Below are 27,462 nucleotides of genomic sequence, written 5' to 3'. Positions count from 1 at the left end.
TATCACTGGCACACTCTCCATGCGGCCTCTATTCATGTTACAGCATTGAACGGAAACATGTTTATCTGTAAGCTAAATGCCTGTCAGCTAGGGCTTCTGGGAGCTGTAGTCAACCACATGGAACTGGGCCTTGCAGCATGGAGAACAATACGGCTTTCTCATATCGAGGCAACTATATGTACATTTTTTGTTTACCCTTTGCCTTTTTCTAATAATAGAGTGAATATATATTTATGTTTCTGCTGAGTACAGGGGTAGGATCCGTTATCTTGAAAACTCGTTATCCAGAAAGCTCTGAATTACAGGAAGGCCGGCTCCCATAGACTCCATATTCATCAGATAATTCAAATTTTTTAAAAAACGGACTTTCTTTTTTGCTCTGTAATAATAAAACAGTATAATACACAAAAGCCATGAATATCTTGTAAATGATATCCTTATAAACGGTGAGTAGTGATGTCATCAGTTATAAACGGTGAGTAGTGATGTCATTTCTGTCACATGACTCACTAAAATGTGTGTATTATAATAAAGTACCCCCAGTTGTAAAATATGAGGATATTAGAAGTTACCTCGGAGTTCCATGTCCTGTATAAAAACACTCGGCCGTTTATATGGTCATGAAACTCCTCGGTAACTTATAATATCCTTATATTTTACAAAAGAGGGTACTTTATTCACTATATATTGTACTTGATCCCAACTAAGATACAATGAATCCTTATTGGAAGCAAAACCAGCCTATTGGGTTTATTTAATGCTTACATGATTATCTAGTAGACTTAAGATGTGAAGGTCCAAATTACGGAAAGACCTCTTATCCAGAAAACCCCAGGTCCCACACATTCTGGATAACAGGTCCCATAATTGTACTGTGTGTGTGTTTCTCACTCAGCTTGCAGCTTTAGCCTTGCCCTAAGCAGCCATAGTCTCATAGGCAGACTTCCTATTACTACCCATAGTCCTACTATTGTGTTATAATCCTGTCTTTTCAAGGGACAGTTCTCTGGCTTTTCCTGTCGTCTTTACAGAGACATAGTGTAATACTTTCCCAGCATACAGTAGGTATTCCTCTGTGAAATTCTGTAGAATAATTGGAGGGTATATCTCCTCACGACCTTGTCAGTGTAGGGCTTGGAACACGCCGGGCAGCTCTGACAGAGTAATAGACATTAATGTAATGTAAATGTGATTTCCTTTCTGGAAGTTATTCCTTGCTTGTCTGGAGTCGTAACAGTGGTGCAGTTATTAGCATTGCTGCCTCGCAGTTCTGGGGTCTAATTTGGGAGTCTGTACGGTCTCCATGTGGGTTTATAGGTTTAACCCTGGTGCTCAGGTTTTCCTCCCACAAACCCTCTTGTGTGTGTGTGTATATATATATATATATATATATATATATATATATATATATATATATATATATATATAAAATCAAAATTTGGAATAAAGCATTCCTGGGCCAGCACTTCCCTTAGTAAAACAAGTGTCTTTTTATTTCATTTCACACATCAACCGAAACGTTTAAGCACTGTGATGTGTGAAATGAAATAAAAAGACACTTGTTTTACTAAGGGAAGTGCTGGCCCAGGAATGCTTTATTCCAAATTTTGATTATATGATTGAGAATTGGCCGTGCACGCCTGAGATTGCTTGATTGGAGTGCGGATACTGAAGATATATATATATATATATATATATATATATATATCTATCCAAAAAATAAAACCGCACTCCAAGGTCTGGAAATAGTGAAAAAAAGTGGAAAATTTTATTTCAACGTTTCGGCACACCAACTGAGGCCGTCTTCGTGCCGAAACGTTGAAATAAAATTTTCCACTTTTTCACTTTTTTCACTATTTCCAGACCTTGGAGTGCGGTTTTATTTTTTGATTAGATAGCTATGTTATAACCAGCACCCAGGCAGTTGCCTGTATTGCGAGTGCACCACTATAGACTCTATATATACATATATATATATATATATATATATATATATATATATATATATATATATATATATATATATATATATATATATATACACACACATATACACAGTCCCACAGGGTCCCTGGCTTTTGATAAGGCTCTTATGGGCTTTTAATAAGGTTCTTATGGATTTGATGGATACTGTACAAGGGGAGCATAGTGTACATGATGTATTGCTGCATGTGGTTGGTACCTGCAAAGTGCTCAGGATTTTGTTCGGATTTGGGCTTGTTATGGGCAAACAGTTCAAAATATGATGGTATGGGGGGGGGGCATTAGTGCACATGTTTCTATAATGGTAGGGAGGTGGCACATATGGGAAGACACCATTAATGCTGAATTAATATATACAGGTTTTGGAGTAACATATGTTGCCATCCAGAGAATGTCTGATACAGGGAAGACCATGGTCATTTCAGTAGAACAATGCCAAACCACATTCTGCACTTATTTTACAGTATATTATTTTACACTTATATTTATCAGTTTCAGCATTTGATCTGCTGCAACTCTTCTATCTCTACTATTTGCCATTAAATTTAGGGTTTAGATGAGCTGCAGATAATTCCATTTTCTTTTTGCCAACTTTATCTTTGGAAAAGGCTAGGGCCAGGCACTAAGGATTCTCGCTGCCCAGCTGCTCCTCATCTCTTTCTGTAGGCAGGGAGGATTACGGCACAAAATGCTGCATTTCAGTTGACATGGAACAGTTGGTTATTTATGGAGGCTGGGATGTACTTAGCACTGTGTCTATCAGTATATATTTATGGTTCTGTTCCATTTTTAGTTATAGGAATCATTTGCATGTGTCCCGGGAGAGGGAGGTGGAGTTGTTCCTGTTGGCATCTGTGCCGGGCAATTGTAGGCAGTCACATTGCTCAGGTCTCTGCAGTCTATAAAGAGATGGCGTGACTTCATTAATCCACTCCTCACAAAGACTCCATCTCAGGCTTTTTATAAAGCTCTCAGGAGCCTTTTTATGCCGAGTGCTCTTCCATTAGATGTGAGGCTAAATGAGTTTCTCTCTCTCAGTGCCACACTTCTATCCAGTGGAAAGTGGCCTCTAAATGGCCAGGACTCTAATGTCCCACTGTTCCCAATTACGCTTTCTGTATTATCACCGTTTCATTTTCTTTAAGCACCTCAGAGTAATGATTGGTCTGTTCTTAACTGCTCTTTCTCTTGTTTCTGTCACACACAGGAACTCCAGTCCCGCCGGCCTCGTCCTCACAGCGGTGGTGGCTCTGTGCTACAAGGTGGCCATTTTGTATGAGGGGTAAGTCACAAATTTCCTTGAACTCATTCAACATATCATTGTATTCCTTCCCTGTATATAGAATTCAGTGGGGTTGTCAACTTTACAGTTTTTCTGTCCACGTGTCCTTGGCCTTCCAGCCCCACCCCCTAAACATCACCACCTGCCCCCTCAATGTCAGAGACACCCCCCCAACATCACCTCCCCCTCTTCTCTGGTTTATTTTTGCCACCAACAAAAGTGTCAGCCGTAACTGTAGGTAAGGGTGGCCATAGACGTAACAATTACGATGTTTCCAAGAAAGATCGTTCGTTTCAATACACATATATACATGATATACTGAAACAATAGAATTCTACCTGTATCTAATGATTCAGCGCTAACAATGGCCAATGTCTGGGCACCCGATCAAAATTTTCCATCCAGCCTGATCGATGAGCCAACCGATATCCAAGTCTTCTGCCAATATCGGTCGACTCTTTTCCCACCATACACGCACCGAATATCAAAAAAAAATTCTGTAGAATATTATTTAAGTCTCTTGCCCTAGTGATTGGCCAATTCAGGAACATAGTCAGACCTGGATTTACAGGAAGGCCACGGGGCCTATGGCGGCAGGATTCCATGGAACTGGGTGGGAAATTCAGATCCTCCTGGGAGGGGGGAGAGCTGGTACAAGTGGTGGAGGCATTGGGGTCCTGCATGTAAACTCTTGTATGATTCAAGTGTCTCCCATTTTTATGACCACAGCATGAGTGGGTCACAGAGCATGATTTGATGTTGTCATGGTGGAACAGAGTGTGGTTTTCTCAGGCAAGGCCACAAATCTGCTAAATTTCATTCTGTTGAGACATCTGTGCAAAGTATCCCATACCCAGGCGGCTTAGTTCTTCATTTTGCTATGGCTCCCAGGCCCCCCCCCCCTTTGTACATGAACATAGTCTGAACACACACAAAGGATACCTGGGAGTCTGGGGCATAAAGTACCCCCCGTCCTGTGCACTTTATAAAGAAGAGGAGCAGCGCCCCAGGGTAAGAGGTAAGACTCAAGGTGGCCATACATACAGAGATCTGCTCATTTTGCCATATCGGGCTGATCCGATCGGATCATAATGACAGGTAAACAGGCAGTCGGATGATGGAAACAGTTGCGTTCCACGATCTGACGGGATTTTTAGCCCTGTCCGAATGACATCTGGCCGACTCTCTGCTACATATCTCTAGGAGAAGCCTGTAGGAGGGCCCCACACATGGGCCAATAAGCTGCAGACTCTGTCGGTAGGGTTGCCACCTTTTAAAAAAAAAAAATTACCGGCCAGTGGTGGGGGCAGAAAATAAAGGGGCGGGACTTGATGCAAAAAGGGGCAGAGCCGATGAGGCACCAAGCAAAAGGGGCGGAGCCACGTGGGTAGTGTCTCAAAAGGGGCGGTGCCACCGCCCGAAGCCCATGAAAATGTACATTTTCATCGGCGGGCAAGGGATTTTGTAAATGGTATTACAAATTACCGGCAGCTACATTGCCGGTAAATTTGTAATACCGGCTCTAGCCCTGGCAGGTGTTTTACCGGCTAGGCCAGTAAAATACCGGCCAGGTGGCAACCCTATCGGCAGCTTTTATCAGGTTGTGCATGGCCACATTAAATGTGGGGGTTACCTAATTGGGACAACAAGGCCTCGACTGGCAATCTGTGACTTCTGGCAAATGCCAGAGGGGCTGCTGTAAGTTGCCATAGACAGTCACTATTTATTGGGCTGGTGGGGGCTGTTTGGGTCTCTATGTACCTGAAATGCCAGGGCCTATTTTGACTCAGTCCACTTTTACCATATTCTGTTCTTCTCTGTGTGGCATAAGGGTTTAAACCAGACTCAAGCACATAGAGACACCAGGAGTACATGTGAAATAGGTGAAGACGTTCCACCCCACGTGCGGCCGAGTGCAGCCTTCTAATTTCGACAGACGAAGGAAATGGCCTCGCCATTTACACAAAATGAAGGCAGCAATTTCCATTAAGCAGTTAAACAATTCTCAGCCCAAAGTGTGTTCCGGAACAGCACGTCGAGTTCATTGCCGGGCACATGGCACGGACACTTGGCTCTGGCCTGTCACTGGACTACGAGGTGACCGAGTAATGAGACCTAATAACCACAGCACCTGCGCCGACCAGAGGGGGCTCTGAACCTCTCCTTATTTGCCCCCTGCTTGTTGGTCCCTCTTGTTCCAGGCCGGCACATCAATAACGTGTGTCTGTATATAGTGCCAGGGAGGGCGGCAACATATTGTCAGTAATTGCTCAGCACTTTAGTCACCTCAGCTCCTCTCTGTGTGCCCAACAGGCCAAGAACCAGACACTTTATAGATGACTTCACCTCTTTATTTATGGGGGGGGGGACTATGGCAGCTATAACAATGTGGTTGTGAGGTTTAGTGAGACATAAATAAGAAATGAGACCGTGGTATATAGGGACCCACTGTCATTTGATTCTATTGCTTTTAACCACTTCACGGCCATGGGTATGCGCAAATCATGGCAGAACTTTTAGTTCCACTTCCTCGTTAGCCATCAAGGGGTTAATAACAATTTATAAGCATGGCCGAGCCAATCAGCATCTCTCCTGGTGTCAGGGGCGTGACTACAGAGGAAGCAGACCCTGAAGGGGGGCCCAGGAAGTATAGGGGCCCATGAGGCCCTAATTAATGAGCAATTTCAACATATATTGGTAAAACAGGACAATCTCTGGATATGTTGGGGCCCTAAAATGAATTTGCTGTGGGGCCCAGTGACATCTATTTACGCCACTGCCTAGTGTCCCCACTGCCCAGTCCGACCCTGACTTGCCGGCTGGAAAACTGATCATTTACAAACCAAGCAACATAAATAATGAAGACCAATAGAAACATTGTTCGGAATAGATCAATATGTCACTACAAAAAGATGAAGTTAAATTTCCCCTAAAATGCCAGTAGGGTCTCTATCAGGGTTGCCACCCGGCCAGTATTTTACCGGCCTAGCCGGGGCCGGTATTACAAATTTACAATGTAGCTGCCGGTAATTTGTAATACCCTTTACAAAAGCCCTTGCCCTCCAGTAAAAACTTACATTTCCTTCGGCTTCTGCGATATGGCCCCGGCCCTTTTGCGGTGCTACCCTGTGGCTCCGCCCCTTTCTACGTCGCTGACCGCTGGTTCCGCCCCCTTTTGCATCACGGCCCACCCTTTTATTATCCGCCCCCACCATTGTCCGTTTTTTTTTTTTTTTTAAAAGTGGCAACCCTAGTCTCTATTCCTGCCTTTGCCTTATGGGCATCCATGTTCACTCTCCCCTTTCTCCTTCTCCTGCTTCAGGCCTTTTACAGTGGAAATCTACCGCAAGAAAGATTCTGCAAAGAAGAAAAAACCAGGGAAACTGCAATGAGATCCCACCGTGAACTTCTCACTTCAGAACGTGGCACCTTCCTTGCACCGGGGTAGAATTCTGGTTTCCGTTAACTACCGGCCATTGTGTCTCCCTCCTCCTTACCTGTGACCTGTTTCAGTGTTATTACACTCAAGTTCGTTCCTTTTATTAGTTATTATGCTTTTATTCTGGTTTTAAGCAACATTAATAATGCAACAAGTCAAGGGGAAGAGGCTTTCAGTTTCTTCTGTTTTGATATAAATGTACTTGAATTCCGCTGCCAAACATGTGGTTATCATTTCGGCAACAAAAGTCTTCATGCACAAGCAGTTCAATACGAGGGTACAACTCACTGTGCACAGATGTTGCTGGACTACAGCTTCCAGCATTCTTCAACCTATAATCAAGGGTGAAAGCATGCTGGGAGTTGTAGTCCAGCAACATCTAGGGAACCAAGGTTAAGCAGAAAGGGGCCTGAGGAGTCTTTACATTTGTACATTAGGCATCTGTACCTTTGCTTGGTCATTTTCATCCAACAAATAAAGTTCGGTTGGAAGTGAGCCCTGATTGGTTGGAAGACCTTCTATAAAGTCGGTCACTGTTTACTGTATAAAGTTTGACAATAAAACGGTTTTATAATGATATCACTGTGCTGGCCTGTGTACTATACTATTATACTATTGGCTGTTTGTCTAGTCCCGGCATTGACCTACAGGCCTTAAAGGAGAAGGAAAGGCTAAAATTAAGTAAGCTTTATCAGAAAGGTCTATATAAATACACCAGTAAATCCCTCAAAGTAATGCTGCTCTGAGTCCTCTGTCAAAAGAAACATCACATTTATTTCCTTCTATTGTGTACACATGGGCTTCTGTATCAGACTTCCTGTTTTCAGCTTAAACCTCCAGGGCTAGGGCTTGAGCATGCTCAGTTTGTTCCTCTCCCTCCTCCCCTCCCTGCTGTAATCTGAGCCCAGAGCTATGAGTGAGCAGGGAGACACTCAGGCAGGAAGTGATGTCACAGCAAGCTTATATGGCAGCTTCTATTTTAAACAAACAGAGACAGTGTCTAGAGCTATTTACTCAGGTATGGTAAAGCATTCTGCAGAATAAATATAGTGTTATAGCTTGATTAATCTATTGGCAATAAACTGCTTCTGTAGCTTTCCTTTTCCTTAAAATGAACAGTAACACAGAAAAATAGTAACATCCAAAAACGACACACCTCTTACAACTTGCACATGGCGCCAGGGTCTTAGTTCAGCCTGGGGCGGGTTGCACCTTGCAACCATTCTCACACAAACTCGTGCAATTGGCCAGAGCCAGAGCAGATGCATCAGTCTGTTGCATGCACAGTGCGTCGCATGCTATTTTGCACCAACAGGGGGGATAGAGATATGTGTCCAAATTTTGCACCTCCAGTTTAGTAAATGGATCCTCTTGTTATACTGCTTTCCAACTCCATAAAGGGGTGACAACCCATTGAGTGCACCCGGTGTGTGTCTATAGTGAGGAGTCAGACTGTCGGCCTGTGTCTTTAAGCAAAGCTCAGGGAAGAGATATCGCTGTTCTGCATTTGATTTCCCATGGAGATATTCCTGACTAATTAAGCTAATGTTCCCCGAGCAGCACATTGTGTCAGCTAATTACACATCACGCTCTTCTAATGAGTTCTAATTGTCCAGGGTGATTGCACCTTGGCTGTTCCAAGGCAGCACCTAATGCTTCTTCCTTTTATTGGCCGGCCCTCGATCAGAACAGGGAAATTGCACGACCAAGGTTAACTCCATCCTCCCATAAAGCTACAGGCACAGTTGCACCATGTTGTTACACTGGAGTGAGATTTGAGGTTTTGTGAAATTTCATGAAGCAGTTGGTCGTCAGATATTCATTGACAGTTAGATCCAATATATCTTATAGGGGGGCTCCTTTTGCCTAGAAGATGTATTAGAGCTCACTCTATTAAAATCACCAGACATCATGTCTCTCTACATGCAGAATTTGTGCAAAAGTCAGTTATTTTGTTTGTACTGGAATCAGTTATTTGAGTGAGCTCTAATTCATCTGCTAGGAAAGGAAGCCCCCCTATAAGATATATTGGATCTAACTGTCAATGAATATCTGACACTCAACTGCTGAATGAAGACAGAATGAAGAGAAACAGATGCTGAGAGAGGAATAGTGAAGATAAACTTGATTATTTCAGAAACAATGAAGAATTTTTAATTGATTGTAAGTTGAAAGTTTCTTACTTCAGTCTGATATATTATTATTACATTTTTCATTTTTGCGACAGTTCCCCTTTAAGATGGTTGTGCACAGGCCAATCCTCTGTGGTATCCATAGAAATGCCCATACGCACCCACCTTCCTAATGTTCTGTTTGTTTGGAACCAACAGCCTCAACAATCCTCATTTCACCAACCTGCTATGTCTACATTACCTACATGGATTAGCATATAATGTCACCAAGTCAGGCGCCATGGGGAGAGGGTTTGGGCCACTGGATTTTTTCCTGGTGTCCTGCCGGCCCAGTCTGACCCTGATACTTTACCTTTTGTATTGGTTACTGGTGGTGTTTGTTTCTTTTCCTGTATATTTAATGTATACACCCATTTATTCTACAACACTGCAGAATATATCAGTGTTTTATTTATCTATATATATATATATATATACATATATATGTTTATATATATATTTACACACACACACAGGTATGGGACCTGTTATCCAGAATGCTCGGGACCTGGGTTTTTTCCGGATAACAGATATTTTCATAATTTGGATCTTCATACCTTAAGTCTACTAGAAAATCATGTAAACATTAAATAAACCCAAACCGATACCGTGGATCGGGCTGATCAGGGCTGACCTTGCACTCCTCTTCCTGGGTGGTGAGCGGGTTTGGGTTGAGTGCTTCTCCTGCTCTCCCTGCCTGCCACGCTGCAGTGCCGGCTTTCGACATCCGGGTTCTTCTTTTATAGATACTGCACCTGATAGCCCCGCCCCTTTTGTGATGTCATCGGCATTGATACTTTGACACTAAACGAAGTCCTGTTTGGTGCAGTTTCGCCTTCTGATATTATAATATTATTTTCCTCAAACCAGCACACAGGCATTGGAGATTAATTCGCAGAGTGCACCAGTTGCAAATGGTCTCTCTCTCTCTCTATATATATATATATATATATATATATATATATATATATATATATATATATATATATATATATATATATATATATATATCTATATCTGTTATCCGGAAACCTATTATCCAGAAAGATCTGAATTACAGACCATCTCCCATACACTCCATTTTAATCAAGTCAGAGTGTTAAAAATGATTTCCTTTTTCAATGTTATAATAAAACAGTAGCTTGTACTTGATCCCAACTAAGATATAATTAATCCTTATTGGAAGTAAAACCAGCCTATTGGGTTTATTTCATGTCTACATGATTTTTAGCAGATTTAAGGTATGAGGATCCAAATTATCCTTTATGGATAACAGATCCCACACCAGTACTTGTTAATAATCATAATAATAGATAACCACCTGCACATATCTATATATATATATATATATATATATATATATATATATATATATAGTGAATAAAGTACCCCCTATTGTAAAATATAAGGATATCATAAGTTACAGAGGATGAGGTCGAAGGCCGAGTGCTTTTATACAGGTCATGGAACTCCGAGGTTACTTCTAATATCCTCATATCTTCCAACAAGGGGTACTTTATTTATTATAATACACAAGTTTGAGTGAGTCATGTGACAAAAATGACATCACTACTCATCGTTTATAACTGATGACATCACTAGTCACCGTTTATAAGGATATCATTTACAAGATATTCATGGCTTTTGTGTATTATATATCTATAATATCAGTAATGTACCCGATATGCATGGATTCCTTACAGCTGATTTCCCTGTATTGGCCGGCACACCCCACCTGACAATGTGAGTCACAGTCCTATAAATGAGAGCAAGTGGGCTCCTTGTGTACTTTGTGCTGACAGTCTGGGGTCGGCGCTGATTGCCGCTGCCTGCAGGTGAACCTCAGCGCTGTTTGTGTTTATCACGATGCATTTCAATAAGAATTGCCTTGTTTTGAATGTGTACCTGGAACTGTTTACTGTAAGCAACGGGACTGGAAACAAGCGGGGAGACTAAAAAGGCAAGAGCTGAGCACGGTACAATAGAGAAAGATTGCCTTGTTCTCCAAGGATCAGGAAAGGCAAGAACTCCCGCACACGCAGCTAGACCTCAATAGCAATTCAGCTCAAGGGCTTAATAGAGCTGCTACATAACCTGGTGTTATACAGTATTACACTTTTCTGTTACCTGCTTCTCACAATGTGCCCAGAGGGTCAGTACTAACAATTAGTAGGACCATTACAGTTAAGGTGGCCAAACACGTAGGGATCACCAAATGAGTAGATCTTTCTCTGATATGCAGGGTGATAGCAGGATAATCCAAACGTTCAACCCTAGGGACAAACGATCGGTCAAGAACTAAGAGAATGGGCACTGACGGGTCATAGGACCTCATCAAGTAGCCAATGCAGTCCTTGGTCGCAGGAAAAATCGATTTTTGGCCTGATATTGATCGGGGGACCCGTCAGAAGCCCTGACACATGGGCAGATAAACTGCCAAATCGGTCTAAAGGACTAATATCGGCACTTTAATCTGCCCGTGTATGGCCACCTTCAGGCCTTGTGTATCAGGTTGGTAGTTACTCGCCTAAACTAAAAGGTCAATGCAGTTAGAATAGTAAATGGGAACCAGTGAAGCCTATCCATGGCAGCAAGAAAGTTATACATTCTGTATAATATGTCATTGTATTAATCTTCTTATTCTGCATACTATTTGTTATCATTGATTTTTATGGTTTATTGTGAAAACCAAATAAAATATTTCAAACCATGGCAGCAACAAGCCAGCAGCTAACAAATCATTAAATATAACATTTTTATCTGCGGTTACAGTGCAAAGGACATATTGATAAGGATGGAGGAAGTCATTCGGGAAGAGTGAGAAGGTAAGACTGGGAGAACAAAGGCATCGGGAAACAGGTCAATGGAATAAAGACAATCCTCAAGTTATCACAGATATTGGGACCTTGGACCTTGGTTAGTAGTAAAAAAGGTGCATTTGTAAATCTGTTTTTAAGGAAGCGAAAATGAGGAATTGTGGGTTCTTTTGCAGAGTGGAAAACATTGTTTTTTGCCTGATGCTTCCTGGTTCAATGGCATGTGTTCTGAAGGTGGCCATAGACATGTAGATTTACCTGCAATATCAGACGAACGAACGGACGTCCCCATCTCCCGACCTGCCACTAACCTTCAGTTTAAATAAAATAGTAAAAGAACAGACGGCAATCATGCGAAAGTTTATGTCCAACAAAGCTGGTGACAATGAAAATCGTCCGATCTGCAACACATAGTCCCTTACCCAGAAACATTGCAATGAAACATCTGTGTTATATTTGTAAACACTCTTGTCACCATCGTCCAAAAATGGCTGCTTCTGCGTTGCTCACCCATAAATTGTCTCCCCTACCAGAGTAGCTGACATATCATACGATCTAATCTGGTGGTGTTGGAGCCCTGGCCTCTCATAAAGAAATGGCTGATCTTTGCCAGGTTTATGGTCACTCCATCATGAGGCAACCCAGAAGTGATGAACTGTATCTCCTTCTCACTTCCATGCCTGAAAGATATCTGACCAATATTTGTCCCTATATCGGTCAGGCAGGCCAGTTGTTTGGGACCATTCATGGTTCATTGAGCTACCAGCTCAGTTTGAAGATGACTTCCTACAGAAGACTTCTAATTAAAATGTAAAGATCTATAGAATATCACATGAATTGTGTGTGTTCTAATGACGTGTACACAACTACAATCATTCGGACGCGTTTAATTCCTCAAGTGTTTTGCAGTTTTGTTTGAGTGCATCACACACAGAGAAAAGAAGGCACTTGCCTGAAGACACCAAAAAATCCCTAGTTCCAGTGTAGCTTAAACCCTCCCAAAACTGCACTCAGCCAGTGTGGTTTCTATTTAGACTTCAGTCATGTACTGGCCTCGGCTCCCTTACACAAACACTGGAATCCCATCCATAAAATCAGCAAGATTGAATGCATTAGGTTCAAAGGAAGCCAAAACATGACAGTGTCTTGCTATTGACCCCTGGTTATAGAAGCAGGAGTCCGATCGTATAGAGCAGAATCAATATTGGATCTCTCCTGAATCACTTCAAAGGACAAACCAAAGGGCCCCAGAAAATCCGGAATGTGCCACGTTGGTGCAAAGCAAATTTCTCAGGGCCCGAATGAGGTCAAAGTATGGAGAGAAAGTGCGGGATAAGGGTAATGCTGTAGCATTCATCCATACAAGAAGAACGACAGAATTCCTTCAGCAATTCCAAAACAGGAGCAATGGAGTCATCTGGGAAACAGCTGTATCCATAAACATATCTGACCATCATAACTGGGAGTGTAATGTATCACTGCCTTTTACTGACCCACATGCATTGAACTGACCCAGGTATTTAAATTTAATGTGTAAAAAATGGGGTTGTCAAAGAGAGGAAACAAATAAACGCCTGTTGGGTTGTAAATAATTAGGAATGCACCGAATCCAGGATTCGGTTCAGGATTTGGGTAAGATTCAGCCTTTTTCAGCAGGATTCGGATTTGGCTGAATCCAAGTGCCTGGCCTAACCAAATCCGAATCCAAAAATCACATGACTTTCCATCGCACAAACAAGGAAGTCAAAAGATGTATAAAGTGCTGTTTGCGCAGTTTTATTTCACCATTGTTTCCCATATTTACATATGCAAGTTAGGGTTCGGATTCGGTTCGGGATTTGGCCAAATCCTAAAATAGTGGATTCAGTGCATCTCTATAAATAACATCAACTGGGCTATCCTTAAAGCCTATGATTAAGGGAGTTACTCCAGAAACGCGTCGGGTGATGTTGGTTAGTGACCTGTGGGAATAAACCACCTTTTTGTTTTACCGGAGTGACGCCTTTTCATCCTTTGAGCAATTATCCTTAAAGGGATACTGTCATGGGAAAATTTTTTTTTTTTCAAAATGAATCAGTTAATAGTGCTGCTCCAGCAGAATTCTGCACTGAAACCCATTTCTCGAAAGAGCAAACAGATTTTTTTATATTCAATTTTGAAATTTTACATGGGGCTAGACATTTTGTCAATTTCCCAGATGCCCCTGGTCATGTGACTTGTGCCTGCACTTTAAGAGAGAAATGCTTTCTGGCAGGCTGCTGTTTTTCCTTCTCAATGTAACTGAATGTGTCTCAGTGTGACATGGGTTTTTACTATTGAGTGTTGTTCTTAGATCTACCAGGGAGCTGTTATCTTGTGTTAGGGAGCTGTTATCTGGTTACCTTCCCATTGTTCTTTTGTTTGGCTGCTGGGGGGGAAAAGGGAGGGGGTGATAGCACTCCAACTTGCAGTACAGCAGTAAAGAGTGATTGAAGTTTTTCAGAGCACAAGTCACATGACTTGGGGCAGCTGGGAAATTGACAATATGTCTAGCCCCATGTCAGATTTCAAAATTGAATATAAAAAAATCTGTTTGCTCTTTTGAGAAATGGATTTCAGTGCAGAATTCTGCTGGAGCAGCACTATTAACTGATTCATTTTGAAAAAAAAAGTTTTTTCCCATGAAAGTATCCCTTTAAAGAGGTGGGTCTTCAGAAAATGTTTTTAGGGTCTTCAAAGAAAAGTTCAGGATAATAAGAACACAGCAGAAACAGTAAAAACCCTAAATTTTATAGGCAAGAGTTAAACGTGGAGAACACATTTTAAAGAAATTGGTTATGGAGGACATACTAGAAGCTTGGCTTTATTTATTATTCTAGACCAATGGTTCCTGGACTTTGGGGCAGGCTCCCCTGGGCAGGCCTGGAGCAGAAGAAGTGGAGCCTCAGCCATAACCCAGATAAGATGAGATCTGACTATAATGCCTATAAGCCTATGTGTTCTAGGTACACCAGTAATCCCAGCTTGGACATCAACGGATATCTGTGGTCTTGGATATTCTCAGAACTATGGCTGAATGACCAATACGCAAATGTTTTTCTGCATCTGAGATTGTAGATTACTGACATATCAGTCTATATGTGAACTACAAATCCCATACAAAAGCTGTTGGACAACCATATCAGGGTAGCTGGCAGGTAGACCAGACCTCCCTTACAGACTCGTGAAGTTTGATGGGATCTCTTTTTGGATCAAGATAAACTGGCCCACCAGGTCACCAGAAAATCTTCTGTAGGCTTTGTTTTCAGCAGGGCCCCCCATTTACCCAACTGTTTAGGCTTTTAAGTCTATTCCATGGTCCATCACTTTTTCTGTATGAGAAAGTAGAGAAGAGATTGAAGAAAGCAGAATAGAAATTGTTAGAAAGAAAGGTAGTGGGAGAAGATAAGGCAGAAGGAGCAAAAATACCGAAAGGGGGAGAGGAGGAAACAGAACAAGAGAGGACAAAAGGGGAGCTGAGATGAGAAGATGCAGTTACTAGAGATCAAAGAAAGGGGGGCAATATTTCAGGATTGCAACAATGGGACAAATATTCCTTTTGATCACAAGTAAAAGTGGAGACAATGAAAAATTGGATTGGGCTGAGCAGATCCCACTAACCACAGTGGTCCGAGATCCTATGTGATACCCACTGTTTATATACGGTGTATAGAGGCTTAATCAGCAGAGCAACTGAGATAAGAAAGCTAAGCAAGTGCAAGGAAGTCGCTTATGAAAGTGGATATATTTAGTACGAGACATGTTGAACCCATTACACTGTGCGGTGAATCCATGCAGATATAAGTGCAGACATTGGAGTCAGCAGAGCATCGTCCATAATGGCCGCATGTGCTTCTGTCATGGGGGGAGCTATGGAAACTCATGTTTGCAAACTGCAACCAGGCAACTGAATTATTTCAACCTGACAACCTGGAAAATTCACTGCCCAGAACCTGAGAAGCGATCATTAATGGGTGAAATGGTTTTTGTTTCCATCATCTGTAACTGCTTGTTGGCTCCACGGGCCAAGATCCAACACCGACCCACAGACTTCCTGGTGTATCTGATATATGAGTCGACAGTTTCATGTTCCACTGTAACAGAATCCATGAGTCACTGTGATGAGTGAAGAGAAACCTTGTCCAAAAAAGGGAATGTGCCCCAGTACCAACATCTACTCTTATCCGTCAACCAACAGATCTGAGCAGGAGAGCACTGTTACTATAGGCACATACTATCCCTACTATACCTGCTATCCCACAGCCACACTCCCTTCCCAGAGACTATTATCCCACTGTTACTATAGGCACCATCTCTCCCTACTATACCTGCTATCCCACAGCCACACTCCCTTCCCAGAGACTATTATCCACTGTTACTATAGGCACCATCTCTCTCTACTATACCTGCTATCCCACAGTCACACTCCCTTCCCAGAGACTATTATCCCACTGTTACTATAGGCACCATCTCTCCCTACTATACCTGCTATCCCACAGTCACACTCCCTTCCCAGAGACTATTATCCCACTGTTACTATAGGCACATACTATCCCTACTATACCTGCTATCCCATAGCCACACTCCCTTCCCAGAGACTATTATCCACTGTTACTATAGGCACATACTATCCCTACTATACCTGCTATCCCACAGTCACACTCCCTTCCCAGAGACTATTATCCCCACTGTTACTATAGGCACATACTATCCCTACTATACCTGCTATCCCACAGTCACACTCCCTTCCCAGAGACTATTATCCCCACTGTTACTATAGGCACATACTATCCCTACTATACCTTCTATCCCACAGCCACACTCCCTTCCCAGAGACTATTATCCCCACTGTTACTATAGGCACCATCTCTCCCTACTATACCTGCTATCCCAAAGTCCCTTCCCAGAGACTATTATCCCACTGTTACTATAGGCACCATCTCTCCCTACTATACCTGCTATCCCACAGCCACACTCCCTTCCCAGAGACTATTATCCCACTGTTACTATAGGCACCATCTCTCCCTACTATACCTGCTATCCCACAGCCACACTCCCTTCCCAGAGACTATTATCCACTGTTACTATAGGCACCATCTCTCTCTACTATACCTGCTATCCCACAGTCACACTCCCTTCCCAGAGACTATTATCCCACTGTTACTATAGGCACCATCTCTCCCTACTATACCTGCTATCCCACAGTCACACTCCCTTCCCAGAGACTATTATCCCACTGTTACTATAGGCACATACTATCCCTACTATACCTGCTATCCCATAGCCACACTCCCTTCCCAGAGACTATTATCCACTGTTACTATAGGCACATACTATCCCTACTATACCTGCTATCCCACAGTCACACTCCCTTCCCAGAGACTATTATCCCCACTGTTACTATAGGCACATACTATCCCTACTATACCTGCTATCCCACAGTCACACTCCCTTCCCAGAGACTATTATCCCCACTGTTACTATAGGCACATACTATCCCTACTATACCTTCTATCCCACAGCCACACTCCCTTCCCAGAGACTATTATCCCCACTGTTACTATAGGCACCATCTCTCCCTACTATACCTGCTATCCCAAAGTCCCTTCCCAGAGACTATTATCCCACTGTTACTATAGGCACCATCTCTCCCTACTATACCTGCTATCCCACAGTCACACTCCCTTCCCAGAGACTATTATCCCACTGTTACTATAGGCACCATCTCTCCCTACTATACCTACTATCCCACAGTCACACTCCCTTCCCAGAGACTATTATCCACTGTTACTATAGGCACCATCTCTCCCTACTATACTTGAGCACAGTTCCCTTTGAGATTTATTTTCTTAAAGGAGAATTCAACCTGTAATAAAAAAAAACCTCCTCTCCCTACCCTGGGTAGACCCCCCTCCCTCCTCCTCCCAGCCTACCTGTCCCCCTGGGCAAATGCCCCTAATTTTCTACTCACCCCTCTGTGCAGATTCTGGCCTCAGAGTTCACGGAAGCATCTTCTTCTTCTCGGGTAATCTTCGTGTCTTGACGGCATTTTCAGCTCATGCGCAGTTGGAGTAAATTTCCGGTCTCGAACAACTGCGCATGTTTGTTGGAAATTTTTTTTGGAAATTTTCGGGACTTTGGGTGCATGCGCAGTGGTTCGGGACCGGAAATTTACTCCAACTGCACATGCGCCGAAACTTTCGAAAGAGACCGAAGAAAGAAGATGGCGCCTGTGAACTCTGAGGTCAGAATCTGCACGAGGGGTGAGTAAAAAATTAGGGGCATTTCCCCAGGGTGGAGGGGGCAGGTAGGCCGGGGGGAGGGGGGTCTACCCAGGGTAGGGGGAGGGTTTTTTTTATTACAGGTTGAATTCTCCTTTAACGTTACTCAAGGCAAAGCTGGTGACTTTCAATTTCCAATTTCTTGGAAATTTATATTAAAGGCCAAAGAAGGAAACAGAGAGAATTCAATGGAACGTGGAGCTCACACTGAAAGAGTGAGTTTACTTTTCAGATTAGCAAACGGATTTGAGGAATAAGCAGAGCGGATGAAGTGAAATGCAACTGAGCGAATGACAAATAACTGGTAGAACAGTTTAAGGAAGACTAAAGGAGCCCATGAGACTTAGTCCTGATAATGGGGCTGCAGGAAGCAAAGTGACAGATAACAAGATGTGGATCTGTTCTGGGTGTCAACTTCTTTTCCTCTCGGGAGGCTCTTGTGTTAGAAATTCTATAAGTCACATAATCAGTGTTTTCTTTGGATGCAAAATCAAGAAAATAACATTAAAAGCCATAAGTCATCTCACGATTCAGAGACAGGCAGCAGGTAATATGTGCTCTGAATGGCAGAAGCGGATGAGAGAAGAGAATAAATTGGTACAGATAGTAAGGAAAGAGTATCAGCTCTGGGTGTATATTATAATTCTGTCATTGTGTTGTTCATCAGAGCAGTTTCATTGAAGTGCTCAGCGTTATCTCTGCCCGTGCTTTGTAAATTGCTATTGCTTATTATATTGATGTGCTAATAAATGTCAGATTTGAGTAGCGGATCTGAGTATCTATGTGTTCATTATAATGCAGGGCCGCTTCTGCGCACTGACAACAATTACAGTACCAGGTGACGACTATGTAGAGCTACTTGTAGTTATAGTACCTGAATATTGTAGGCAGTGGGGAATACAACCTATCAATGAAAATAGGGATAGATAGATCACTGCTGAAAATGGATTCAGAGCATTGCATTAACCCGAGACATGTCAGTAAAGTCATTGCTGAAAATGGATTCAGAGCATCACATTAATCCTAGACGTGTCAGTAAAGTCATTGCTGAAAATGGAATCAGAGCATTGCCTTAACCAGAGACATGCCGGTAAATGGATTCAGAGCATCACATTAATTCCAGACGTGTCAGTAAAGTCATTGCTGAAAATGGATTCAGAGCATTGCATTAACCTGAGCCATGCCTGTAAAGTCATTGCTGAAAATGGATTCAGAGCATCACATTAATCCCAGACATGCCAGTGAAGTCATTGCTGAAAATGGATTCAGAGCATTGCATTAACCCAAGACATGCCAGTAAAGTCATAGCTGAAATTGGATTCAGAGCACCACATTAATCCCAGACATGCCAGTAAGACATTGCTGAACATGGATTCAGAGCATCACATTAATCTCAGATATGCCAGTGAAGTCATTGCTGAAATGGATTCAGAGCATCACATAAATCCCAGACATGACAGTAAGGTCATTGGTGTAAAATGGATTCAGAGCATCACATAATGGATTAAAAGAGGAATGGTGGGAGCTGGGTAAGTAAAAGCCTGTAGTAGCCTACTTGGGATAGGATGAGGGCAAGTGACAAATGTCTCATTTTAGGTGCAACTTTTCTGGCCCTTCAATTTTGAAATCACACACACACGGTGATTCAACTGGGAAGTTAGACCCATTTTCAGCCGGACAGCTGGAGCCTTATGGGATTGAGGGTGTTTTTGGCCCTAAGTGATGGGTCTAACTTCCCAGTTGAATCACCGTGTGTGTGTGGGTTCATGATAAGACCCCAAGCTCATAAATTAGTCACTCAATTTGCTCTTTCCAGAAACATGGATTTCATGAGAATGATTTCCGGCAAAATATTTCATGTCTTTAAATAGATAAATTCTATAATCATCATCATTTATTTATATACGCAGTTCTTATAATCCCTGTTTATATCTTTCTCCCCCATGAGGAATCTGATGACTTGCTGTAGCGATGACTGCTATTGACGTAAGTCCTATCCTAACCTGACTATAGTAGAACTGGGCCAAAGGGATCGTGATACTCACAGGGGTGGGCTCCAACTGCGCCGACTCCACAGAAACAATAAAATATCTTTCTGAATATCTCTATGTAAATAGAAGAGGAACACTCACTGTTTCACCCTCAAAATGACTTCTGGAAAATGATGCTTCCCTAGGTTTATCCTTTGGAATGGCCCAATTTAGTGATCTAAGCTGCTGAACTACCAGCACCTGAGGATGCTGGGAATTGTAGTCTATTTATGCCCCACGGTGTGATCTAAAGCTAAGGTCATGGTAATAGAGAGGGTAAAGGAACTTGATGGGTATGTGCTTTTCTTTCAGCCTTGGCTCCTGTATTACTCTATAATGAATTTTGCTGTTGGTAAATATTTCCCTGTTATGTAATGACCGTCGTTTCATTAGGTGAGGCTGTCAGATCCGGATTTAGAGAAAGGGAGGAGGACTGAGCACCGTAGAAAAGCAGGGCCCCTAAAATGAGGCTACAATCCAACTTCAAGGGTAAGTTAAGTCTGAAAAAAACTTGGTTCTCCTTAAGGTGGCCATAGAAGTTACAATTATGATCTTTCCAGGAACAGAAAGATCTTGGTTTCAGTACACACGTGTAGAATCGTCAGATAGAAACAATAGAATTCTACCTGTATCTGACGATTCAGCACTAACAATGGGTGATGTTCAGAGGCCTTCAAAGGCACCGATCAAAATTTTCCAGCCGGCCTGATCAATTAGCCAACCGATATCCAAGTCTGCCGATATCAGTCAGCTCGTCTGCCACCATACACGCACTGAATATCGTACAAAAATTAGTTTTGTATATTATCGGCGCGTCTATGGCCAAATTTGGTCCTCCAACCTTGGGGTGGAGGAAGACCACACCAGTGGAACCTTAAAGCTAAGTGGTAGAAATAAGAAGAATTCTGAGCATGATAAGTAGAGCAGTTTCCACATGCCCTGATAATAAGGGTGAAGAGAATACAACCAAGATTTTGACTTCCATGTTGGCAACTTTTTAAATTAAAATGTATCTAAAACCAGGTATACCTGGGGAGATATGCTCATTTGGTGACCCACAAACTGGGTCCAATCAGTTATGATCAGATCATCAGACAGGCCACCCGTCGGAAGATCAACAAATATTGGTCTTCAGGCTCTAAGGGTCAGACTGACCTTCTGGGATATCACGGAATCCCCCGGTAGGTCCCACTCACCCATCAACAACTTCATCTATTCCCACCGCAGAGCTATGTCACACCAATACAATTTAGCAATTAGGGTCATTTGTTACATGTGTGTGTTTGGAAGTCCTCTATTCATGAGGAGTAGGTACAGAGAGGCACATAGAGAATCCCCAACTCATCCTCATCCCATGTCAGGTTCTTTGGTTGCCTCTCGGAGGTCCAGTGTGACAATACTTAAAAGGGTCTATAGTGGAAAAAATGTGCCCACCAAACGACATGACATCAAATGCTGCTAAAATTTGGATCTCAGCCACGTCACACCGGGAAGTAAACCTGCAAGAATCAGAAATAACAACAAAAGATTAATGAGAAAAGTTTCTGGGAATTTCTGAGAAGTCCTTACAGTAAATATAATCACAGGATCTGAATCCTTTCCAGCACCTTCCAGAAATCAAGCAAAACCTGGCACCCAACCTGCTCTTGGTCACAGAGGCAGTTCCGTAACATTCCAGTTGTTTGTATGGGACTTAGAGCAGCTGATACCCCTACTGAGAGAGATTCCTACACCATCCTGACTCACAGGAGCAAAGCATCATGGGCTGACCTCATGAATTCACTCTTCCTCAAACGCCAGTCTCCAAGGATAAAGAAACATTGTGGATTAAACAGAAGAAAGGCCTCCTTAGGAGCCGCAAGTTTTCTAAACCCAGAACAATGTGGTTGGGTAATTGGTCAGTTTTCATCCCAACCTGGCATCATGGGGACCCCTTAGATAAACACCATTCAGATGCCTCTGCTGCACTATGAACATTCTTTCTTTCCCTCAAATTCTCTTTCTATTCGACACTTGCTATGCATCTTCTGATCACTCTATCCCATATATTCTAATAATTCTATCCAATATATTCTAATCATTCTATCCCATATATTCTAATCATTCTATCCAATATACTCTTATCATACTATCCCATATACTCTAATCAGTCAATACAATATATTCTAATCATTCTATCCCATATATTCTAATCATTCTATCCCATATATTCTGATTATTCTATCCAATATAGTCTAATCATTCTATCCCATATATTCTAATCATTCTATCCAATATATTCTGAACATTCTATCTCATATATTCTAATCATTCTATCCCATATATTCTAATCATTCTATCCAATATATTCTAATCACTCTATTCCATATATTCTAATCATTCTATCCTATATATTCTAATCATTCTATCCCATATATTCTAAACATTATATCCCATATATTCTAATCATTCTATCCAAAATATTCTAATCATTCTATCCTACACATTCTGGCCACTCTGTCGTATACAGTCTACTCAATATATTCTAATTGAGCTATCCCATAAATTCTACATAGTCTTCCATGTAGGCTAATTTTTAGAACTCATACATTCTCACCAGCTATGTCTTACCATTCTATCTCATATATTCTAAATGGTTTATCCAACACATTCAAAGCTTTCTATGCCACAGATGCTATCCAACGTATTTAAAGGGGATGTTCACTTTTGAGTTAACTTTTAGTATGATGTAGAGAGTGATATTCTGAGACAATTTGCAATTGGTTTTCATTTTTTATTATTTGTGGTTTATTGAGTTATTGAGCTTTTTATTCAGCAGCTCTCCAGTTTGTAGTTTCAGCAGTATGGTTGCTATGGTCCAATTTACCCCAGCAACATGCATTGATTTGAATAAGAGCCTGGAATATGAATAAGAGAGTATTGAATAGAAAGATGAGTAATAAATAGTAACAATAACAATAAATGTGTAGCCTTACAGAGCATTTTTTTAATATTGGGTCAGTGACCCCCATTTGAAAGCTGGAAAGAGTCAGAAGAAGAAGGCAAAAAAATAAAAAACTATAAAAAATGAAGACCAGTTGAAAAGTTGCTTAGAAATGACCATTCTATAAAATACTAAGTTAACTTAAAGGGATTCTGTCATGATTTTTATGATGTAGTTTATACTGCAAATAATTCACTCTACAATATAAAATTTATTCCTGAACCAGCAAGTGTATTTCTTTAGTTGTAATATTGGTGTGTAGGTGCATCTCAGGTCATTTTGTCTGGTCATGTGATTTCAGATAGAACCAGCACTTTAGGATGGGACTGCTTTCTGGCAGGCTGTTGTTTCTCCTACTCAAGAAAACCCCAAGATCAAAGCATTTTGGATAACAGGTCCCATACCTGTATTGTAACCATTAGTTACATCCATTTTCAAAGGAGCGATACCCCAACCATAATAGCTCACCTCCGTGCTTCACGTCTAACCTGTCCCCCACTGGTGCACATATATTGGAAATCTCAAAAAACACAAAGCAACCAATAGGAAGTTAATAAATAAAATTTCACCTTTAATAGTCCATCTTTAAACAAATCCAATACATCACATCATTGAACCGTGGATCATACGCTTTACGCGTTTCATGACGTCTCTGTTAAAAATATTTAATAATAATAAAGTTTAACCAAAACATCCTAATAAATATCTTTACTTTTATTAATTATTATTTTTGCTACTGTATTTACTATCCATGGGTGTCTTTCAGGTAATTACTAAAAACTGAAATTTATCCCATCTTTTTTATTAAAACAAAGTCGACCTAACTCTCATCCATGAATTTAACTCATTTATCAGAAAATCAGCTCGAAAAAATTGGTGTCATATGACAATTCGAATCGTACCACTTTTTCTAATTTGATGTCCGAATCGTATAATTTCTTCCAGTTGTGCGAAAACCCAGACTTTTTCAGATTACCGTACAATTACAATGGGAATAGACATCTTCAGATTGTAAAAGGGGCATCTGCCTTTGACTTCTACCTCGACAGGTTTGAGATGGAGTCATTTTTGGATTCGGATTTTTAGCAGCTTTGGGGCATAATAAATTTCAAAAAAAATTTTCCCCTAAAAAACTCGACCAAAAAAAATGAGGATTCATAGATAGGCCCATCGGAGTACTGATTAGCTGTGCATGTAAAATGTTAATTTTTGGAAAGCTCATTTTAATAACGTGTGCCCTGTTTGGATTTGGGGCAAGATCAACACCTCGCTCTTACTTGATGTCCATGTTGCATCATGAGATGTTTACAGACGGGAGGAAGATATTGTGCATTCCATTCATACCATCAGATGTTTGCTTTTACTTAATTAAAAGACATGTCAGGTGACTCAGGGGAAAACCATTGCTTCCTGTATCCTGATTACTGTAGGGCCATTGGTTTTCTTTTGACTTACATCGAACATTTGTTTTAGACACTAAGGGGCAATGTAATTAAAAGAGCAAAGTTTCCCCAGGTCTATTGACTTATAGCAACCAATCAGATGTCTGCTTTTGTGGCTGACTAGTAAATGCTACCTCCTGATTGGCTGTTGTTGGATACTTGACCTGGGGAAAACTTTGTAACTAAAATTTACCCCCATAATGGTTTCGTAAAGTCATCATGGAAACAACTTTTTAAGCTGCTTAGATGGCCTCCTGCAATGGCTTCCTTCAGTAGGTTACAATTCATTGATCAAACCTTTGGTCTGTGCCAACCCTTAACTAACCAGGTAACAAATATAATGAAACGCTCATGTATCAGCCATGGCTCCAAGACTAGTAGATGTGGGCTTCCTATTTATCTTGAACAGCAAACAGGGATACTTCCCAAATCAGTCCTAACTGGCCTTTAGGCTGAGCCCTCCTGCTCCTGGACAGTTTATCTGTAAGGAAGTGATAGGAATACTAAGATGGATAAAACTTGCAAAATAAATAAAGTTGCATAGTGCAAGATTTACCCCCATAATGGTTTGAACCTTAAGTAAAGTCATCATGGAAACCACTTTTTAAGCTGCTTAGATGGCCTCCTGCAATGGCTTCCTCAGTAGGTTACAATTCATTGATCAAGTCCTCCTTGGAGATCAAACCTTTGGTCTGGGCCAAAAACTAACCAGGTAACACATATAATGAAACACTTTTGTATCAGCCATGGCTCCAAGACTAGTAGATGTGGGCTCCTTGTTGTACCTCGGAGAGCAAACAGGCATTCTTCCCAAATCAGCCCTAACTTGGGCTTCAGGCTGAGCCCTCCTGCCGCTGCCCCAGGCTTCTGGGCAGTTTATCTGTAAGTGATAGGAATTGTAAGATGGAATAAAATTTGCAACATAAATAAAGTTGTATCGTGCCCGATAATACAACCTGCAGGTTGAACCCCAGTAGTGCTTTCCCTTGGGGGAACCCTGGTACTGTATAGATGGTACTTTATATTCCCTGGCTAAATGAGAAGAAAGGAGGTGCCAAAGTCCAATGTAGCTAATGAGTTTTTGTCTTTCAGCATCACATTTCTCTTTCTTCTCTGACTATACAACAAGTTATGCCATTAGGTTATATTAACTGTTCTTCACGCCAGATGCTCCACTTTCAGCTGCCAAACTCCATCCATTCCAAGCGCAGCCTTAAACCACCTCGCAAGGCGACCAGATAGGACTGAGCCGCACAGATGTGACAAGTGTCCTCATCAGCACTGGTATCACTCTGTACTTTTCTGCACTTTAATTCTTTAGCTCTAGTTCATTCTAAGTTTTAAGGAAACATTAGTGTCCTACCTGGAGTACCAACCCTACGCCTCTCTGGTCTATAACCAATTCCCAAAGACTGGTTCCTAAAACCAGGAAAGTGGGTTATAGGAACCAGTTTAGAGTATATGAAACCACATACTCATACCACACAGATCGGCCTTGACCACATCTACAGTACTTATTTTAGTGATACGCCCTAACCAATTTCAGGTAAGCTCACAAAATAGAACTGTCCCATAAAATCATGGACAATATGAAGGTAAGAGTGGTTTGGCATAGAAAGCATAAAACGCGCCAGGTATAATTACATGCCAGCTATGTAATTCCCGAATGCCATGGACTGTACAGTGCCACTTTGCCCCCAAGAATCAAGTCAAGTCCACATTCAGTGAAATCCATGTCCCTCTCAGGCAACCCCCTCCTTGGTGCTTATTAGCACATTACACGCTCCACCAATGTGGAGTCTTCTGACGCCCGCTCCCTCCCTTCCAAATTGGTTCCCTCGTGCAATTCCTGCCTATCTACGTCGGGACCAAGTGGGAGCTTGGCACCCCACTGTCCACCTATGCCCGACTGTAGTGTCCACCTATGGTGGAGCGTGTAATGTGCTAATAAGCACCAAGGAGGGGTTGCCTCCACGGTTACTCTGTTTGTCCACCATGTCTGGTTTTTAATTTTGTGTGGTTTTATGGACATTGTCCAGCACTACCTGAGACTTGGCTGGGTAGAGGGTGTGTCAGTGAGCGTTTTCTTATTGGATAATATATTAAAAGTTACGTTTTAGTAAAAGTTACTTTTTTAATTGCCACTTCCCGAACTGGCTTGCTTTGATATGCAGACGGATCACTTGGTTACAGGTGTCCAATCACGTGTCACTTTCTTGTTACAACCCTGGTTCAAATCCCAGAAGAGCCTTCCACCAACCTCTTTAAGAATACCATGATGCTTCCCATGATTGATTGATTGATGTCATGCTTGCAGGTCTATAGTCCCCGGCAGTGATCTTGCTAGTGTGTAGGCTAAACAATAGTCTTTTTCCACTCATCATAAGAAGGAACCTGTCAGCATTTAATATATTGTGACCTGCATTTGATCAGATTTAAGCATTCCTGCACACCAAGTGCTATAATGACATACAACATCACTGGATGCATCTCACAATAGCCAAATCCTTTCCTTATCCCTAGGACATTAGTGATGATAGTGAGTAAGGTCTTAATCTGAACAGACAGTTTTTACAATCACACCTGCATCTAAAGCCTCATCCTTATTAGGGCTCTACCAATAACAGTGAATTAGTACAGTACAGATTATTTCACCTGCTGCTGGTCCGTACCAAGTGTCACCACAGGGAAGAGAACAGACCCACCTTAACATTCTGACCATGAATGATATTGGGTTTCCAAGTACCAAAACAGCAGAGTGTGTGTTTGTGGGGGTTAGTTGGATCAAACTCCCAGCCTAATGTATCACCTGCCCTAAAACATAATATTTCTGCCCGATTGCTCTGTGCTTGCGGCTTGTATTACCCAACGTCTCAGGTTTCCTCTCTATCAAGTCAATTTGTTACAATTAGAATTGATTGTCTGAATTTTGTGTTTATTCCCACTGAATTCAGAGCCCTTCAGCCGCTTCTAACATTAGGTGAACCGTGGGTTGTGACTGCCAGCTCCGCCTTCTG

The 27,462-nt window shown here is 41.8% G+C and overlaps 1 protein-coding gene across 2 annotated transcripts in view; it reads left to right on the top strand.

The window, feature by feature from the left end:
- pemt.L (phosphatidylethanolamine N-methyltransferase L homeolog) overlaps nucleotides 1-7,281 on the top strand; it is an 85,351-nt gene extending 78,070 nt beyond the window's left edge. Inside the window, 3 exon segments of one of the 2 annotated variants that reach the window (NM_001093863.2) lie at nucleotides 3,191-3,265; nucleotides 6,588-6,942; nucleotides 7,077-7,281. In NM_001093863.2, coding sequence (NP_001087332.1) covers nucleotides 3,191-3,265; nucleotides 6,588-6,657 — 145 coding nt within the window. In that variant the 3' untranslated portion in view covers nucleotides 6,658-6,942; nucleotides 7,077-7,281. 2 annotated transcript variants of the gene reach the window in all.
- The last annotated feature ends 20,181 nt before the right edge of the window (nucleotides 7,282-27,462 follow it).

This window comes from Xenopus laevis, chromosome 9_10L (assembly GCF_017654675.1).
Source record: "Xenopus laevis strain J_2021 chromosome 9_10L, Xenopus_laevis_v10.1, whole genome shotgun sequence".
NCBI classification, from domain to species: Eukaryota; Metazoa; Chordata; class Amphibia; order Anura; family Pipidae; genus Xenopus; species Xenopus laevis.
The sequence above is the reverse complement of the archived record's forward strand: the minus strand, read 5'-3'. Positions and strand labels throughout refer to the sequence as shown.